At 37.2% G+C, this 20,994-nt stretch overlaps 1 protein-coding gene across 1 annotated transcript in view; it reads left to right on the top strand.

Moving 5' to 3' along the window:
• Window positions 1-20,994, top strand: part of MIPOL1 (mirror-image polydactyly 1) — a 297,381-nt gene that overhangs the window by 195,218 nt on the left and 81,169 nt on the right. Inside the window, exon 8 of the mRNA XM_042780654.1 lies at window positions 8,705-8,799. Within this exon, the coding sequence (XP_042636588.1) occupies window positions 8,705-8,799 (95 nt within the window). The remainder of the gene's footprint in view (window positions 1-8,704; window positions 8,800-20,994) is intronic.

A 20,994-nucleotide genomic window follows, 5' to 3' on the forward strand; every position in this document is an offset into this window, starting at 1 on the left:
GGGTTGCTATGAGTCAGATCCGACTCAATGGCAGTGAGTTTGAGAGTGAATGTGAAAGTTAATAAAACTTGTAAAGATTAGGATATTATGTGTAAGTATATAAATATATAGTAAAATATAGTATGAAGTATAGTCTTATCATTAAAATATAGTATAAAATATTCTTGAAAATACTGAACCCTAACTCATGGAATTGGTTTACTTTGGGGTTAGGAGAGAGGGAAAGAATGACCAGTGAATGTGATACATAGATTGGGGAGAATTGTAGTTATTGTTTTGTTTTGTTTTGTTTTTTAATCTGAAGCAAAATATGTTTAAAATCTAAAGCAAGGTTTATACCAGTGTGTACAGAATGATGTCAATTTTGCAAATGTGTGCATATATTTGCAAATATCCATATATGCTTGTGGTTCCATAGACTATTTTTGAAAGCATGTATAGTAACTAGTAATGTCATGAGAGAGCTCTGATGGTGCAGTGGTTAAAGCATTCAACTGCTAACCAAAAGATCAATAATTTGAACCTACCAGCTGCTCTGCAGGAGAAAGATGAAGTAGTCTGCTCCAGTAAAGATTTACAGCTTTGGAAATATTATGCGGTAGTATACTCTGTCCTATAAGGTCTCTATGAGTCGGAATCAACTGTATGGCAGTGAGTTTGGTTTTTTGGTTTAGTAATATCATGAGGGGGAGCTGTTAGTACTGAGGGTTGGAGGTAGAAGAGTGATTTACTTTTCATTACATATTCTCATAGAGTTTGATATGTATTAGTTTTTTTTTAATGTATGCATTTATTTATGAGTGTACATATAAAATATAATTTATGAATAGCCCTGAAACATTGTCCAATATAGTGCCAGAATATGAGAGCATCAGGTTAGAAGGAACTCAAAATTTGACTGGGAAAGAGCTGACTCCTCAGAGTAGAGACTACCTTAATGATATGGTAGCTTTCAGGACCTCCATTGGCTGATGTGGCATGACTCAAAATAAGTAGAAACAGCTGCAAACATCCATTAATAATTGTAACATGAAATGTATGAAGTATGAATCTAGGAAAATTGGAAGTTGTCAAAATGAAATGGAACACATAAAGATCAATATCCTAGACATTAGTGAGCTGAAATGGACTGGTTTTTGACATTCCAAATCAGACAACCATATGATCTACTATGCTGGGAATGACAAATTGAAGAGGAATCGTGTGGCATTCATCGTCAGAAAGAGTGTTTCAAGGTCTGTCTGGAAGTATAATGCTGTCAGTAATAGGATAATATCCATATGCCTAAAAGTAAGACCACTTAATACTACTGTTATTCAAATTTACCCACCAACCGCCAAAGTCAAAGATGGGGAAATTCATGATTTCTGCCAACTTCAGTCTGAAATTGACCAAATAATGCAATCAGGTTGTGTTGATTATCACTGGTTACTGGAATGCAAAAGTTGGAAACAAAGAAGAGTTACTGGTAGTTGGAAAATATGGCCTTGGTGATAGAAATAATGCTGGAGATCACATGATAGAATTTTGCAAGACCAATGACTTATTCATTGCAAATACCTTTTTTCAACAATGTAAGTGACAACTATACACATGGACTTCACCAGATGGAATACACAGGAATCAGATTGACAATATCTTGGGCAAGAGTCAATAGAGAAGTTCAGAATCTTTGACCAAAACAAGACCAGGAGGTGATTGTGGATGTTCAAGTTGAACTTGAAGACAATTAAAACAAGTCCATGAGAGCCAAAATATGACCTTGCTAATATCCTTCCTGAATTTGTTGTTGTTATTGTTATGTGCCATCGAGTTGGACCCGACTCATAGAGACCCCTCCTTGGGTTTCCAAGATGGTATCACTACCGAAGTAGATTGCCCAACCTTCCTTTTGAGGAGTGGCTGGTGGGTTTGAACCCCCAGCCTTCTGGTTAGCAAACAGATTTGATGCATTGAACACCAATGGCTGAAAACCAGAGAAATTGTGGGATGACATCAAGAACATCATCCCTAAAGAAAGAGGTCATGAAAAAGACAAGAAAGGAAAAAAAGGCCAAAGTGGATAAGTGGATGTCAGAAGAGACTCTGAAATGTGCACTTGAATGGAGAATAGCTAAAGCAAAAGGAAGAAATGACAAAAGAGCTGAACAGAAAATTACAAACAGCAGCTTGAGCAGACAAAGCCAATTACCATAATGAAATGTGCAAAGACCTAGAGTTATAAAACCAAAAGGAAAGAACACGCTCAGCATTTCTCAAGCTGAAAGAACTGAGGAAAAATTGAAGCCTTGAGTTGTAATATTGAAAGATTCTATGGCCAAAATATTGAATGATGCTGGAAGCATCAAAAGAAGATAGATGGAATACACAGAGTCACTGTAACAAAAATAATTGGTCAATGTTCATCCATTTCAGAAGGTGGCATATGATCAAGAACCAATGGTATTGAAGGAAGAAGTTGAAGCTGCACTGAAGGAATTGGCAAAGAACAAGGCTCCATGAATTAATGGAATACCCATTGAGATGTTTCAACAAACAGATGCTGGATTGGAGGTACTCAGTTGGCTATGCAAAAGAGATTTGGAAGAGAGCTACTTGGCCAACTGACTGGAAGAGAGCCATATTTATACCCATTCCAAAGAAAGGTGATCCCACAGAATGTGGAATTTATTGAACAATATCATTAACATCACATGCAAGTAAAATCTTACTGAAGACAATTCAAAACTGATTGTAGCAGTATATAGACAGAGAGCTTCCAGAAATGCAAGCTGGATTCAGAAGAGGACATGGAATGTGGGATCTCATTGCTGATGTCAGATGGATCTTGGCTGAAAGCAAAGAATATCAGAAAGATGTTTCCAGGGGGAAAAAAAAAAAAACCTCACTGCTATCAAATCGGATCCTACTCATAGCAACCCCTCCTTGGATTTCCAAGGTGGTATCTCTATGGAAGTAGGTTGCACAATCTTCCTTCCAAGGAGTGCCTGGTGGGTTTGAACCACCAGCCTTCTGGTTAGCAGTCAAATGCCTTAGGCACTACGCCACCAGAGCTCCCTAGAAAGATGTTTACTTATGTTTTATTGACTATCCAAAAGCATTTGATTGTGTGGATTATAACAAATTATGGATAACGTTGAGAAGAATGAAAATTCTAGAACACTTGAGTGTACTCATGAGGAACCTGTACATAGATCAGGAAGCTGTCGTTTGAACAGAACAAGGGGATACTGCATAGTTCAAAATCAAGGAGGAAATGCATCAAGGTTGTATCTTTTAACCATATTTATTCAGTTTGTATGCTGAGCTGGATTATATGAAAAAGAACATAGCATCAGGATTGGAAGAAGACTCCTTAACAACCTGTGATACACAGATGACACAACTTTGCTTGCTGAAAGTGAGGATGACTTGAAGCACTTACTGATGAAGATTAAAGAGTATAGTCTGCAGTATGGATTACACCTCTATATAAAGAAAACAAAAATCCTCACAACTGGTCCAATAAACAACTTCGTGGTGGATGGAGACAAGATTGAAGTTGTCAAGGATTTCATATTACTTGGTTCTACAATCAACACCAGTGCAAGCAACAGTCAGGACATCAGCGATGTATTGCATTGGGCAAAAGACCTCTTTCAAGTGATGTAGAGGAAAGATGTCTTCTTGAAGACCAAGGTGTGTCTAACCCAAGCCATGATATTTTCAATCGCATGTGAGAGCTGGACAATGAATAAGGAAGATTGAAGAAGAGTTGATGCTTTTGAGTAGTGATATTGGAGAAGAATGCTAAGAGTAACATGGTCCGCTGAGAGGACTAGCAAATCTGTCCTGGAAGAAGTGCAGCCAGAATACTCCTTGGAAGCGAGAATGTCCAGACTTCATCTCACCTACTTTGGTCATGTCAGAAGGAACCATTCCCTGGAGAAGGATATCATGCTTGGTAAAGTGGAGGGTTAACAAAGAAGGGGAAGGCCATCAACAAGATAGATACACAGTGGCTGCAATGATGGGCTCAGGCATAGCAAGGATCATGAAGCTGGCACAAGACTGGGCATTGTTTTGTTTTGCTGTGCATAGGGTCACTATGAGTCAGAGATGACTCGACAGCACCGAACAACAATAACAGCAATACATATAACTGAGTACACAGTTTTACAAAGGTAATTGCCAGAAATATGAGAAATAGGATGCCAAGAAAACAAAAGAAATACCTTGTTGGCTAATTTTTGTGATTTTCTTACATGAAATTCATTTTTTATCTGTAGAGTAATGGAAATATATATTAATAATGAATCTAAGAAAAAAATCAATATAAGTAAGCAGAACATTTAAATTAGTTATGTATTTTCACACTGCATATACCAGGAATCCAACTGAGACTAACTGTCTTACTTTCCTAGTGCTGTACCACAAATGGGTAGCTTGAAAGAACAGAGATTTATTTGCTCACAGTTCTGGAGGCTAAAAGTTCAAATGAGGGTCTTGACCTTATCTATTTCTTCCCTGTTGTTAGCCCAGGATGTTCCTTGATAATCATCACATGGCATATTTCTTCTTCTGTGTGTGTGTGTGTTCTGTGTCTGTGCTGCTTTTTATATAAATCAGGTGTGATAAGGTTTAGGATCCACCCTACACAGGTATGACCTCAACTGATCAATTGATTGCATTCCCTTACATTGCATTATGGAAGATGATTACATTGCATCAGATTACATCCACAGGTAATAGGATTAGGATTGCAAGACATATTTTGTGGGAAGGGGGTACAATTCAATCCATAACACTAGCTTCAGCAAAAAAGAAAAGAAAAGAATTCATCCATTTGGAAGTCCAAAAGGTAATCTGGATCTGTTGGAATTTTCTCTGGCCTACCTGGATCCAGGAGTGTAAATGATATCACTGGTATTCAATTTTCTTCTATTGTTATTTTTAAATCTGTCTCAGAGACTAGATGGAGTGCTCGATTAGACAACCTACCGTATGTACCTACTTTTGGCCCTTGGGTAGTGATGGAAGAAAGTTCATTTCAGCATCAAAGAATAAGCAGGATCACTGTCACTGTGGAATGTTAGAAACCGTTGAGTCAGTTTTCACTCATGGCAATCCTATGTAGAACAGAATGAAACACTGCAGTCTTGTGCCATCTTCACAGTATTGCTATGTGTGAGCCCATTGTTGCAGCCACTGTGTCAGTCCATCTCATTGAAGATCTTATTTTTCACTGATCCTCTACTTTACCAAGCATGATATCCTTCTCCAGGGACTGGTCCCTGCTGATAACGTGGTCAAAGTATGAGAGGTGAAGTCTGGCCATTCTCACTTCTAAAGAGCATTCTGGTTGTACTTCATCTAAGCAAATTTCTACATTCTTCTGGCAGTCCATGGTATATTCAGTGTTCTTCACCAACACTGCAATTCATATTGGCTACTAGGCTCTTGAAAAGACAGTGAATTGGATCTGGCATACCTTAGTCTTCAAAGTGACATCTTTGCTCTTTAACACTTTAAAGAGGTCTTTTGCAGCAGATTTGCCCAGTGCAATATGTCTTCTTATTTCTTGACTGCTACTTCCATGGGTGTTGATTGCAGATACACAGAAAATAAAATCCTTGACAATCTCAATCTTTTCTCTATTTATCATGATGTTGGTTATTGGTCCAGTTGTGAGGATTGTTTTCTTTAACTTGAGGCATAAACCATACTGCAGACTGAAGTGTTCGATCTTCATCAGTAAGTACTTCAAGTCATCTTCACTTTGAGCAAGCAAATGTTGTCATCTTCATATTGCAGGTTGTTAAGTCTTTCGCCAATCTTGACACTGTGTTCTTGGATGCAGCTTCTTGGATCATTTGTTCAGCATACAGATAGAATAGGTATGGAGAAAGTATACAACCCTGATGCACACCTTTCCTGATTTTAAACCATGCAGTACCCCCTTGTTCTGTTCGAATGACTGCCGCTTGGCCTATGTACAGGTTCCTCATGAGCATAATTAAGTATTCTGAAGTTACTCATTCTTCACAATAGTGTCCATAATTTGCTATGATCCACACAGTCTAATGCCTTTCCATAGTCAATAAAACACAGGTAAACAGTTTTCTGGTATTCTTTGCGTTCAGCCAAGATCCATCTGACACCAGCAATGATATCCCTCATTCCATATCTTCTTCTGAATCCAGCTTGAATTTCTGGGAGTTCTCTGTCAAGGTACTGCTGCAACCATGTTTTAATTATTTTCAGAAAAATTTCACTTGCATATGATATTAATGTTATTGTTCAATAATGCCTACATTCTGTTGGATCACCTTTCTTTAGAATGGGCACAAATAAGGATCTCTTTCAGTCAGTTGGCCAGGCAGCTGTGTTCCAAATTTCTTGGCATAAATGAGTAAGCACCTCTAGCACTGCTTTCGCTTGTTGAAACATCTCAGTGGGTATTATGTCAATTCCTGGAGCCTTGTTTTTTGCCAACTGCTTCAGTGCAGCTTGTACTTGTTCCTACAAAACTGTTGGTTCTGATCGTATGCTACCTCTGGAAATGATGGAATGTCAAAATTTCTTTTTGGTTCAGTGACTCTGTATTCCTTCCATCTTCTTTTGATGCCTCCTGCATCATTTAATATTTTGCCCACAGAGTACTTCAATATTGCCAACTCTAGGCTTGAATTTTTTCTTCAATTTTTTCAGTTTGAGAAATGCTGAGTGTGTTTTTTCCCCTTTGATTTTCTAAGTCCATGTCTTTGCACATTTTGTTATGATACTTGTCTTCTCAAGCCTCCCTTTGAAATCTTCCATTCAGGTCTTTTACTTTGTCATTTCTTCCTCTCTCTTTAGCTGTTCTCCTTTCAAGAGCACATTTCAGAATCTCTTGTGACATCCATTTTGGTCTTTACTTCCTTTCTTTTCTTTTTAATGACCTTTTTTCTTTCTTCATGTATGATGTTCATCCCACAACTCATTTGGTCTTCAGTCATTGATGTCCAATGCATCAAATCTATTCTTCATATAGTCTCTAAATTCAAGTTGGATATAATCTAGGTTGTGTTTTGGCTCTCGTGGACTTGTTTTAATTTTCTTCAGCTTCAATTTGAACTTACATATGACCAGTTGATGGTCTTTTCCACAGTCAGCTCCTGGCATTGTTTTGACTGATGATATTGAGCTTCACCATTGTCTCTTTCCACAGATGTAGTAAAGAGAACAAATTTATACATTAGTGACTAAACTGTATGCAAAAACCCAAACTACTTCATGCTTTCGTAATTCTCCATTATTAAAATGCCTAATAATAATAATACATTATCTAATGTTCACTTATACTAATTTTCCTATAATCAATATATCAAGATTTGTCTTATGATTGCATTTTTGTACAGTAAAATCCTATGAGTTCAGCACAATACTAAACTTCTGCCTCCACACTTTCAGTTCCTTTTTAATTATAGGCTTCTGTGTAGTTTGTAAGGTTGTGACAGCAATTTGCAAGGTGTTATATATAAAAAACCATATAAAGGTAAAGACAACCATTTCATGCAAGTTAAATTTTTAATACACAAGACTGAATCCTGCTGTACCACTACCATAATTTAAAAGTTATGAATGAGGGTAAGAGGTGATAAATTCTTTTTACATTACTAGTGTTATGCATTGAATTAAGCCACCCCATCACCCCACCCCCCGCCCCAAAATGTGTGTTGAATTCCTGGTCCTTGTACCTGTGGATGTGATCCTGTTTGGAAATATGGTTTGTCTTTTATTATGTTAATGAGGTCATACTAGTGTAGGCCGGATCCTAAGCTCACTTTTGATTTCTAAACAGACCAGAATAGGCACAGAGGCACATACATAGGGAAGGATAGACTCATGTGAAGATCATGTACAAGGAATGCCCAGGGCTACTGATCAGGAAGAAATCCACAAGGCTGAGGTTCTGATTTGGACTTTTAGTCTCCAGAATTGTGAAAAAATATATGTTTTTTTTTCTTTAAAAGTGCCACTTGTGGTACTTAATCATACAGCAGCCCTAGTTAACTAATACAACTTTTGAACTCTTTTGAAAAATACTCTTTAAAACTTGAATATTATAGTCCAGGAGAGATGAGACCATCCCTAGTGTTCAAGATTCCTGCCATTATTCTTTAGGGACCTTTTTTTTGTCTCTGCAGAAAAGGAATTGAAAAGGTTAAATCATATCTGTAAAAATCAGATTGTAGTCTTGTAAATTTTTTATATGAAATATGGAAGATGGCCTGGCAACATGTTTAGAATTTTCTGAGTTCTACTATTAATAAAGTTAAAAGAAAATCTAGTGTGGTTAACCAGTGGAGCCACATTAAATTTGTATGTTAAACACCCATTGTGCTTATCTCTATTCTAGATATTGCTCTGAACCCATGTTCCACATTCTGAATTCTGTGTATAAGGTTAAACATTGCAGAAGGGCATGTAAATGTATCTGATGATACAGATAAATAGGATTAAAGTTTAGTAATGAGCAAAGTTGGTAAATTTAGTATGTTTATGTTTTTAATGTTTTCACTATTGATATAATTAAATTGTTCTGTGGTAATTATAAGACACTGCTAAAAATATTGATACATTTTAAAACTACCAATAACTTAAAGTTGAAAACTTTATTCTATAGTGCTGTATTTCAACACACCAAAACTAATACTTAATTATCTTAAAATATTACTTTCAGGCAAAGTTATTATCAATGCAACAGGCCAGAGAAACTGCAGTTCAACAATACAAAAAACTGGAAGAAGAAATCCAGACACTTCGAGTTTACTACAGGTAAAATTATTTTTAGCCTCTAGTGAAATAAATTTAGTTTGCTTGGCAAATGTTTTTACCTAATTTCACAAAGATGAATGAGGAAATACCTCAGTTAAATTAAACAATATATTTTTAAATCATTTTTGTAATTTTAAAGTAATTAAGCCATCAAATATTCATTATTCTACCTCATTTCCTTAAGTTTGCACTCCCATTGGAGTTATAAAATTTACATCTATCAGTTGTCTAAATGGAACTTGGCTTCCGGTTAGACTATTTGCCAATCTATTAACTACCCCTGAAATTACATATATTTTTAAAATAATATATGCATAACGGTATCAACAACCTTTCACTTAATATAATATATGAAATTTCTAAAGGACCACCCTGAAGGATTTTTAATAGACTTAATTTATGCTCCAGGAGTAGTTGTAAAATCAATTCAGTAGATCATAATTATCATATTTTAATGAAAAGAAATAGAATAGAATAGAAATGTCAGAGTGTACCTCATATAGTAAAAGTAAATATTGTTTGTGATGCTTATGTTTCAATTTTCCAATTTGTGTGTGGAGAGGAAGAAAGAGGGAAAAGTAAGATTATGTTTTGGGTTATATGTAATATCTATATTCTCACAGTGAATCATGGTAAAAAGATGTTTGAAAAACACTCTTATGTGTAGTGCCAAGAGCTCTGGTGGCGTAGCGCCTAAGGCATTTCACTGCTAACCAGAAAACTGGCGTTCAAACCCACCAGCCACTCCTCGGAAGGAAGGTTGGGCAATCTTCTTCCATAGTGATACTACCTCGGAAACCCAAGGAGGAGTCACTGTGAGTTGGATCTGACTCGATAATGATGGGTTTGGTTTTGGTATGTATAGTGCCTGTATATTTTTGATTACTATGATTCAACAATCTCAAGCTTGCAATATAAGAATTCACTAAATGAGGTAATAGGTTATTGAAAGATATTTAAAAATTAAAAAGTAAAAAATATTTCCTTTTCAAAGGGGTTCTTTTTATCTATATAAAGCTAGCACTCTAAAGTGTTAAAATCACTAGCTCAAATATATGCTTCTCAAATACCCTTCTCATTGCTACTTAAATTCCTGATAGTACAGTAGTTAAAGCTACTTGAATTTACAGTTAGACAGCCATGTCTTATATGATCTTATATCAATGAACCTTCCCAAGTCTATTTCATTTTTGTAAAATGGAAATTATAGTACCTACCTCAAAGGATTGTATGTACAACTCTTAGCACAAATTTTGGCTATGTTAGTGCTCAATGAGTGTTATGATCAATTTCTTCTTAAACCAAGAAGTTGAAGAGGTTGGAGTGAAATCAAAAAGAATGATGTCACTGAAACCAAGGAAGATTTCCAAAAAGAAAAATAAAGTCAAATATTGCTTATTGATTAAGATAAGGACTGAAAGAAGCCTGTTATGTTTGTATTTAGGTGTTCATTAGTATACTCCAGAAGAGTACTTTAACAGAGTAGAAGTCAGTTTTCTGTGAATTGAATCAAACTGATGGTATATGTTGTGGTGCTTGCTATAAGTGCCATAATGGAAAATAACTTAAAAATAGATAGATAAAAGCTATATATGGAAATGAAAAATGGCCTTTTGTTTATTTTGGCAGAGTTAGAGGCAGGGGCCTATAAGATAGCTGAGTAGATATATTAAACTTACAAAAGCTCTTTCACATTAAAGGAGAAGGGATAGCAGGAGAAGAGTAACAATACAAAGGTAAAGAAGCATTGAAGTTTAGACTATAGAGTGATATTTAAAGAAACATGAATAAGAAACATGGTAATTACAGTTGAAAAGAGAAGGAGGTAGATTAAGAGTTTTGGTTTTGTTTTTGAAAAATGAGAGATACTTCAGCATGTTTATGGACTAAATGGAAGTAGTCAGTACAAAAATAATCGTTCTATGGAACAGGGTTCTGGAGAAGATAGGAAGGGAGACTATATAGTGTCTGTGGAAGAATAGGAAGATGGTCACCTTGTGCTTGTAGACAAGAGTGAAGAAGAGAAGAAGAATGAATGTAAATGAATTGAGTCCACAAATAATGGTTCCATTATGTTTTTCTGTAAAGTAGGAGTTAATGTAGTCATCTGAAAGGGAGAAGGCAGGAACCTTTAAAAGGAATGTCAAAGATTTAGGCTAGATCCTGAAGGGAATGGGAGAGAGAACTGAATAAGGACAAGGAAAAGAACAAAGGCAAGCAATCCTAGGACTTAGCTGGAAGATGAATGCCATAAATTGGTATAGTCGTATCCATTTCTTTAGGACAGTCAGCTGTAGGAGCACAGAAAGCAAAGGATTAAAATGATCCAGGATTATGGATTTGAGGGACTAAAATGACAAAGAACAGAGAAGTTGGGGGACTAACAAAAGAGTGGATGAAGTGATAAATGATAAGATAGGCTAAGGAGGGCAGGACATAAAGTTGAAAAGATAAATCTATTGAAAGAAAAAGGAAGAATCCAGAAACCATACATTTTTAGATGATCACAGGGCAATGTAATTGAATAAGAAAATTTAAGAAAGTATGTTGTTAGGTGCCATCAAGTCAGTTCCAGCTCATAGTGACGGAGCAAAACACCACACAGTCCTGCACCATCCTCACAGTCATTGCTATGTTTGAGTTCATTGTTGCAGCCACTATGTTGATCAATTTCATTAAGAGTCTTCCTCTTTTTCGCTGACCCTATACTTTACCAAGCGTGATATCTTTCTCCAGGGACAGGTTCCTCCTAAAAGAAATATAAAAGATTGTAATCAGAAAGTAGAATATTGCTGCTTAAGATGTCAGAGGTAAAGCACTCAGCCCTGAGTAATAACAATGTATGAGACATTGCCGTAAGTGAATTGAGAAGTTGTGAGGGCTACTAGATATGAAGTCAAAGACTTAATGAAACTAAAGTATTGAACATCTATTTAGATTTTGTCTCTCAAACTGATGGTATATGTTGTGGTGCTTGCTGTAAGTGCTAATAATGGAAGATAACTTAAAAATAAATAGATGAAAGCTAAATATTGAAATGAAAAATGGCCTTTTGTTTATTTTGGCAGAGTTAGAGGCAAGGGCCTATAAGGTAGCTGGGTAGATATATTAAACATACAAAAGCTCTTTCACATTAAAGGAGAAGGGATAGCAGGAGAAGAGTAACAATACAAAGATTTAAAATAAGTTTTATTTATTTTCAAAGTACTATTAGTAAAGTAATTGCTTATTGCTGTGTCAAATGCTAAATCTATTTGCCACAGCTTCATTAGTTTAATCCTAAACAATTTCATCAGGGAAGAATCTTAAACTTATAAGGGCTGGGTTTGTATTTAGTAATAATTTTTTCCTGTTGTTGTAAACCTGTAGTGCTGCATTCCTAAGTCCAGGAGGCATAATAATGACAAACTCTTTTCTAATCTAGGGAATGCCTAAGTTTCAATGTTTACTGATTTTATAGTGCTTCCTTATATTTCCTTTGCTTGAAGAAAGTGTAAAGTATTTAGACAAGTATTATTTGTTGCCAGCAGAATAGGATTACTTACTTACCATAATAAGCAATTAATATGTTTTAAAATTTTAGTGTATTGTGTTTGATTTTATGTGGTAAGTTGTGATTTCATTCAGATCATACTTTAGACCAAAAATCTTAAATAGAATGCTCTATATTTAATGTAGTATATTTCCTATGGTTGTACTTGTATTTATTTTCAAATAATTCAATAGAATATGTTTGACATAGTGAAAACTGGACTGAACATTGCAGAATAATAGAAGCCATAAAGCAGGAGACCATGTGAAACATACTCAAAAAAACTGTGAAATTCTGACTTTTTTTCTGCTTCCTTTTTTATAAATTTTCCTTATGTCACCTGCTCCTCTGGGAATGCTCCATGTCTCCCTGTCAGATTCCTTTTTTTAAAAAAAATAAATTTATATAAAAATAATTTTATTCTAAACATTCAATATGATTCAAAATTTTTATAGTCTTATAGAAATTATGATATATTCACACAATAAAATATGATGTCGAGTTCTAAATTTGCTTTTTGTTTGTTAGGTTTTGTTGTTTTTGCTTTTTTTAAATTGTGATTTGGATGAAAGGTTACAGTGAAAATTAGTTTTCTATTAAATAACCCAAACATTCTGTTTTGTGGCATTCACTGCAGTCCCCACAATGCAACAGCACTCTTCCCAATTCCCCACACACCCAGCACTTCCCTTTGTCCTCCCTTCCTTCGCATCCCTTGCTACGTACGTTCCTAGCTCTATCCCTGGACAACTACTGCCCTCTTGATCTATTCAGTGGTTGATTCTTCTAGTGAGGGCATCCCCTCCTAGTATCACTGCTCACCTTGTAGGTCTGACTATAGTTTGGCTAAAAGTTGAAACACAGAAAGTTGACTTCATTTCCTAGCTTGAAGGGTGTCCAAGGACCATAATCTTGGGGGTCTGTGAGTCTTCATCAGACCAGTAAGCCGTTTCTTTTTTTTATGATTTGAGTTTTGTTCCACATTTTTCTCCCACTCTATCTGGAACCTCATATTGTAATCCCTTTCAGAGTGGTTAGCAGTGGTAGCTGGGCACCATCTAGTTTTTCTGGGCTGTAAAGGCTGGGGTTCACATGGTCCATTACCCCTTTGGACTGTGTTCCCTGCATCTTTGATTTTCTTTACTCTTCTTTGCTCCAGACTGAGAGAGGCCAGTAGGTGCGTGTTGGACGGCCTCTCACAAGCTTTTAAGACCCCACATCACAAAGATATATGTAGAACGTTGTCTTTGTGAACTATGTTATGCCAAATGACCTTCGTCTCCCCTGGGACTATGGTCTGAGCCCTCAGGCCCAGCAACTCATTCGTTCAAGGTGTTTTGTTATGACTGAGAAGTTTTCATAAGGTTGTCCCCAGTATGCTCTACTGCATTCATGGATATATTTGCAGCATGTGTGCAGTGTAGTAAATTACATAGTATGGCTTTTCTAGCCATAAATCTTTGTAAACTCTGTGGTGAAATTTGCCATGAGCAACTAAGTAGCTCCTGATTGTTAAAATTATCAACCTGATGTATTTCTGTTGTGAGCAGCACAAAGCAATTTTCTGGGAAGTTCGTTCTCTCTTAGGTGTGTGGAATTCTGATGTTGGTTTTGCCACTCTGCCAGGCTTAAAGTGAGCCCTCCTAGAAGCAGAGAGGGGGAATATCTCTCACTGCTAGCCAAGAGAGATATGTGGCTGAGAGTCCAGCCTGTGCCTGAGAGTCCAATCCATGGCTGAGAGACCCACCCGTTACTGAAAAAGATACGTCTGGCTGCAAGACAGCAGCAGTGGCACAAGACAGAGTGGCAGGCTTACCTGGCCCACGGAAGCAGAGGCCAGGCAGAAAGGCCAAGGGCCACAGAGGCATGTCTAAGGGAATGGCAGAGGGGAGACTGTCCTGACCGAGGAACTGAATCCTGAGCACATTCCTGAATTTGAGTTGTAGCCTATTGTTTCCCTAATAAACCCCATAATCTGTGAGTTGTGTCTGTGAGTTCTGCGTGGCCACTGCAACGAATTGTCAAGCCCAGCAGAAAAGTAGTGAGTGCCGTGGGAGTAACAGTTGGTGTCAGGGTTGGGGAAAGGGCTGGAGGGGGGCAGCATGTCTGGCCTTGCAGGAATAGGCCTTGGGCCACTCATAGTGATTCTGTTCTCCTCTTGTGGGCTTAGAGGAGGTCAGAAGATGTGGTTTCCTTGTCCCTTTTGCAGTATGTAAATACACAGAGATACCTTCTGTCAGACCTATATATACATTCATGGGTATGGTCCCATTCACCTTCCCATCCCTGTTCAGCTTGGGTGTCTTATTTATATACTAATATTATTAGCATTGTTATTGTAAGATTATGTATGTAATAATATTCACTGTTTTCACTGCCTTGATCATTTTCTGCTGTCTTCCCTCTTATTGTAATTGCCTTTCCCTTTCCCCAGTTTAATAAATGTCTACCCTCTAGTTAGTGATTTCCCCTCTTTTCCCCTCATACCTCTGGTAACATTCAAATAATGATCCTTTCTGTGTGTAAACCTTTTTTTTTTTTAACTTTTTATAGTAGTGATCTCATATAATATTTGTCCTTTTGTGATTGAGTAATTTCACTCAGCATAATGTCCTCTAAAGATCATCCATGTTACAAGATTTTTCACAGTTTCACTGTTATTCTTTAACATTGCATAGTATTCCATTGTTTGTATATACCCTAGCTTGTTGATCTATTCATCCATTGATGAGCACTTAGGTTGTTTCCATCTTTTTTATTATTGTGAATAATGCTACAATGAACATGAGTATGCATGTGTCATGGCTCTTATTTCTCTAGGATATATACCTAGCAGTGAGATTGCTGGATCATATGGTATTTCTATTTCCAACTTCTTAAGGAAGGTCCATACTAGTTTCCACAGTGGTTGTACCATTTTACAATCCCACCAGCAGTGTATGAGAATCTCAGTCTCTCCACATCTTCACCAGCATTTGTTGATCTTTTTTTTTCTTAACTTTGCTATTAATACTGATGTAAGATGATATCTCATTGTTATTTTGATTTGCTTCTACCTAATGGCTAATGATCACGTGCATTTCTCCATGTGTTTGTTAGCTGCATGAATGTCTTTTTTGGTAAAATGTCTGTTCATATCCTCTGCCCATGTTTTAATTGGATTGTTTCCCTTTCTGTTGTTGAGGTGTTGAAGTTTTCTGTATATTTTAGAAATGAGTCCCTTGTCCAGTATACCATTGCCAAAATTTTTCTCCCTGTCCATAGATTCCCTTTTTACTCTTTTGGTGAACGCTTTTGATGTGCATAAATGTTTAATTTTTGTGAGATTGCCATTGTCTAGTTTGTCTTCTACTGTTTGTGCATTTTTAGTTATTTTTGTTACTGTATTTATGCCATGTATTAAGGCCCTAAGTTTACTTTTTCTTTGATGATCTTTATGGTTTTAGGTTTTACATGCATCTTGATTTAGTTTTTGTATATGATGTGAAATATCGATCCTGTTTCATTTTGTGCAAATGAATATCCCGTTTTGCCAGCACCATTTGTTAAAGAAATGATCTCATCCCTATTTAATGAATTTCAGCCATCTGTCAAAGATCAGCTGTTTGTAGGTGAATGAATTTACTTCTGTGTTCACAGTTAGGTTCCATTGCTCTATGTCATTGTACCAATACCGGGTTGTTTTGACTACTGTGGCTGTGTGGTAGGTTTTGAGATTGAGGAGTATGAGACCTCCTACTTTGTTGTTCTTCTTTAGTTATGCTTTGTTATCTGAGGTCTCTTTCTTTCCATAGAAAGTTGGTGATTAATTTTTCCATCTCTTTAAATAATGATGATGCAATCTGGATCAAGATTGTATTCTATGTTTAGATTGCTTTGGATAGTATTGTCATTTTTATAATATTAAATTTTCCTAACTATTCTAACATTTATGTAGGTCTTTTTTGGTTTCTTGTAGTAGTGTTTTGCAGTTTTCTTTGTACAGGTCTTTTGTGTCTCTGGTTAGATTTATTTCTAGTATTTATTTCAGTATTTGGGTGGTTTCCCCGATTTCCTTTCCAGGTTCTTCTTATTAGTGTAGAGGAATCCAATTGATAATTGTATGCTAATCTTGTACTCTGCCACTTTGTTTTTCCCCCTAGTACTTTTATGGTTTTATTTTTTCAGTTATTCTGCTATATAATGTGAGTTATAAATTCAGCTCTATCTTTATTTTTTTAAAACTTTTTATTGTGTTTTGGGTGCAGTTTTGCAAAACAGAATCATTTTACACTCAACAGTTCATATACATTTTGTTTCATGACACCAGTTACAATCCCCACAATGTAAAAGCTCTTCTCCCACCTCCTCCTTGTGTTTACCCCTTACCTGTGTCCTTCTTACCTATGCATTCCTGCCTATCTAACTCTCTCCCTGTGTGAATACTGCCCTTCATATCTCTCATGGTTGACTGTTCTCTAAGGAACGTATCTCCTTGGTGTAGCTGTTCAGTTCATAGGACTGTCTGTGGTTCAGCTAAGTGCTGATCAATGGGACTGAGTCCAATTCCAGGCCTGCAGGGTAATCTGGAACCATTCCCTCAAGGGTTTCACCAGTCTCTATCTGACCAGTAATTCTGGTATTTTTTATGTTTTTGAAGTTTTTTCTATATTTTTTCTCCCACTCTCTCTGGGATTTCCAATTTTGATCCCTTTCCAAGTGGTTGGCTGTGGTAGCCGGGCACCATTTAGTTCTGGTCCCAGAGTCATGTAGACTGAGGTGACCATGGTCCACTAGTCCCTTCAGGAGATAGCATATGATCAAGAACCAATGATACTGAAGGAAGAAGTTCAAGCTGCACAGTAGAAAGAGGCAAAAAACAAGGCCCCGAGATTTTACAGAATACCCATTTCAACAAACAGATATAGTGCTAGAGGTGCTCACTTGTTTATGCCAAGAAATTTGGAAGACAGCTACTTAGCCAGCCAACCAGAAGAGATCCATATTTTTGCCCATTCCAAAGAAAGGTGACCTAACAGAATGCAGAGATTATCGAACAGTAACATTAAAGTTACACATAAGAAAAATTTTGCTGAAGATAATTCAAAAATGGTTGCAGCAGTATAATGGCAGGGAACTGCCAGAAATGCAAGCTGGATTCAGAAGATGGTGTGGAATGAGGAGTATCCTTGCTGCTTTCATATGGTTCTTAGCTGAAAGCAATGAATGGTAGAAGGATGTTTACCTGTATTTTATTGACTATGCAAAGGCATTCAACTTTCTGAATCATAACAAGTTATGAATAACATGGTGAAGCATGATAATCCCAGAACATTTAGTTGTGTTCATGTAGCTAGACAAAGGGGCAGTACTTTGGACAGAGCAAGGGGATAGTGCATCAGGGTTGTATCCTTAACATCAGGAAAGGTGTGTGTCAGGCTTGTATCTTTTCAGCACACTTATTCAATCTGTGTGCTGAGTAAATAATCCAAGGAACTGGACTACCTGAAGAAGAATCAGCATCAGATTGGAGGAAGACTCATTAACAACCTCTGATATGTAGATGACACAACCCTGCTTGCTGAAAGTAAAGATGACTTGAAGACTTACTGGTGAAGATCAAAGGCTTCAGTCTACAATATGGATTATACCTCAACATAAGGAAATAAAAAATCCTCTTATCTGGACCAATAAGCAACATCATGATAAATGGAGAAATGATTGAAGTTGTCAAGGATTTCATTTTCTGTGGATCCACAATCAACATCCATGAAAGAAAAAAAAAAAAAAAAAAAATCACTGCTATCCAGTTGATCCTGACTCATAGCAACCCCTCCTTGGGTTTCCAAGGTGGTATCTCTACAGAAGTAGATCACCCAGTCTTCCTCCCGAGTAGTGGCTGGTGGGTTTGAACTGCCAGCCTTCTGGTTAGCAGTCAAATGCCTTAGGCACTGCACCACCAGAGCTCCCACCCATGGAAACAGCAGTCAAAAAATCAATGTCATGTTGCTTTAGGCAAATCTACTGCACAAGATTCCTTTAAACTGTTAAAGAGCAAAGATGTCACTTTGAATACTAAGGTGTCCCTGACGCATGCCATGGTATTTTCAGTAACCTTACGTGCATGTGAAAGCGAATAAGGAAGACTGCAGAAGAAATGATGCATTTTAATTGTGTTGTGGGTGAAGAATACTGAAAATACCATGGACTGCCAGAAGTACGATCTGTCTTGGAAGAAATACAGCCAGAAGACTCCCTAGAAGTGAAAATGGCAAGATTCATCTTACGTAAACTTTGGTCATGTTGTAAGAGGGACCAATCCCTGGAGAAGTATGTAATACTATGTCTGTTTTGGTTTGGTAAAGTAGGAAAAGGAAAAGGAAAAGACCCTCAACAAGATGGATTGACACAGTGGCTGTGACAGTGGGCTCAAGCATAGCAAGTATTGTTAGGATGGATCAGGACCAGGCATTGTTTTCATTCTGTTGTACTTGGGTCGCTATGAGTCATAGTCAAGTTCATGTAGATAGACACCTAACAACAACCCCAGCCATCCCTGATAACCAACAAAGAAAATTTCCTTCCCTGAGTAAACCTTTCCTTGACTCTTTATAACAGATTCATACAATGTTTGTCTTCCTGTGATTAACTTATTTCATTCAGCAAAATATCCTCCAAGTTCATCCACATTATGAGGTGATTTGCAGATTCTTCATTATTCTTTAAGGTTGCATAGAATTCCATTGTGTATATGTACTCTAGTTTGATTATCCATTCATTTGCTGATGGGTCCTTAGGTTGTTTCAGTCTCTTTGCTATTGTGAATAGTGCTATGATGAACATAGGTTTGCATATGTCTATTGGTATCCTGGATCTCACCTCTTTAAGATATATTCCTAGCAGTTGGATTGCTGGATCATATGGTATTTCTATTTCCAACTTTTTAAGGAAGTGGCATACCATTTTCCAGAGGGGTTGTACCATTTTGCAGTCCCACCAGCAGTGTATGAGAGTTACAATCTCTCCACACCCTCACTAGCATTTGTTGTTTTCTGTCTTGTTGAACTTTGCTGGTATTGCTGGTGTGAGATGATATCTTATTTTTGTTTTAATTTGCATCTCTCTAATAGGTGCTCTGATGGCATAGTGCCTAAAGTATTTGACTGCTAACCAGAAGGCTGGTGGTTCAAACCCACCAGCCACTCCTCAGAAGAAAGATTGGGCAATCTACTTCTGTAGTGATACCACCTCAGAAACCCAAGGAGGGGTTGCTATGAGTCGGATATGACTCGATGACAGTGAGTTTGGTTTAGTTTTTAATGGCTAATGATCACGAGCATTTCTTAATGTGTTTGTTGGTTGCCTAAATATCTTCTTTAGTAACGTGTCTGTTCATGCCTTTTGGCCATTTTTTTTAACTTTTTACTGCGATTGGATGAAATTTTACAAAACAAATTCATTTTACATTCAACAGTTCACACACATTTAGTTTTGTGACATTGTTTACATTCCATGCAGTGTAACAACTCTCTTCCCACTTCTTCCCTGTGTGGTTACCCTTTCCCTATATCATGCATTCCTGTAACCCTATATTTCTCCCTGTGCAAAAGTTGCCCTTCTAATCTCCCATGGTTAATTGTTCTAAGGAGTGCATCTCCCTGGTGTAGGTGTTCAGTTGCTAATCCTGTCTGTTGTTTGGCTGAGAGTTAAGCAATGGGAGTGAGTTCATTTCCAGGCCTGAAGGGTGACTCAGGGCTATAGTCTCAGGGCTTTCACCAGTCTCTATTAAGTCGGTAAAACTGGACTTTTTTTTTTTAAAGATACTGAATTTTATTCCACATTTTTCTCCCATTCTATCCAGGATATCCCATTTTGATCCCTTTCTGAGTGGCTGGCATTGGTTTCTGGGTGCCATCTAGTTCTTCTGATCTCAGGATCATATATGCTGAGGTTTGCATGGTCCACTAGTCCCTTGGACTGACTGTTTCCATGCATCTTTGTTTTTTTTTCACTCTTCTTTGCTCTGGATGAGGAGATACCAGTAGCTTTATCTCAGATGGCCATTTGCAAGCTTTTATGACCCCAGTTACTACTCACTGAAGTAAGATGTAGAACAGAATTTTCATGTATCGTGTTGTGCCAATTAAGCTTGATGTCCCCCATGCCCATGGTATCCAGCCCTGAGGCCTAGACACTCACTCCCTCAAGATGCTTAATTATCCTAACTTTGCCTCCCTGTTGGGAGCTCTGGTGGCGTAGTGCCTAAGGCATTTGACTGCTAACCAGAAGGCTGGTGGTGCAAACCCACCAGCCACACCTTGGAAGAAAGGTTGGGCAATCTACTTCTGTAGTGATACTGCCTCGGAAACCCAAGGAAGGATCGCTATGAGTAGGATCTGACTCCACTGCAGTGAGTTAAATTTGCTGCCTTGTAAGTGTAAACTACATATGGACATTTTTATATATGTAGGAATATTGTCTGACAAGCCTATGTGTGATTGAGGGTATATTCCTATTCACCTTTCTTGCCTGTCTACCTATGTATCCACCCATGGATTAGTGTTTGCTCTTACTGATAATGCAGTATTGTGTATACAATAGTATTTGCCTTTATTGTCTATTCTTCTTGTGCACCTCTCCATGCTAGTCACACACTTTTGTTATATTGCTTTTCCCTGTAACCG

Source organism: Orycteropus afer, unplaced genomic scaffold (genome assembly GCF_000298275.1).
Source record: "Orycteropus afer afer isolate SDZICR_OR568_19922 unplaced genomic scaffold, OryAfe1.0 scaffold00051, whole genome shotgun sequence".
Classification (NCBI taxonomy): Eukaryota; Metazoa; Chordata; class Mammalia; order Tubulidentata; family Orycteropodidae; genus Orycteropus; species Orycteropus afer.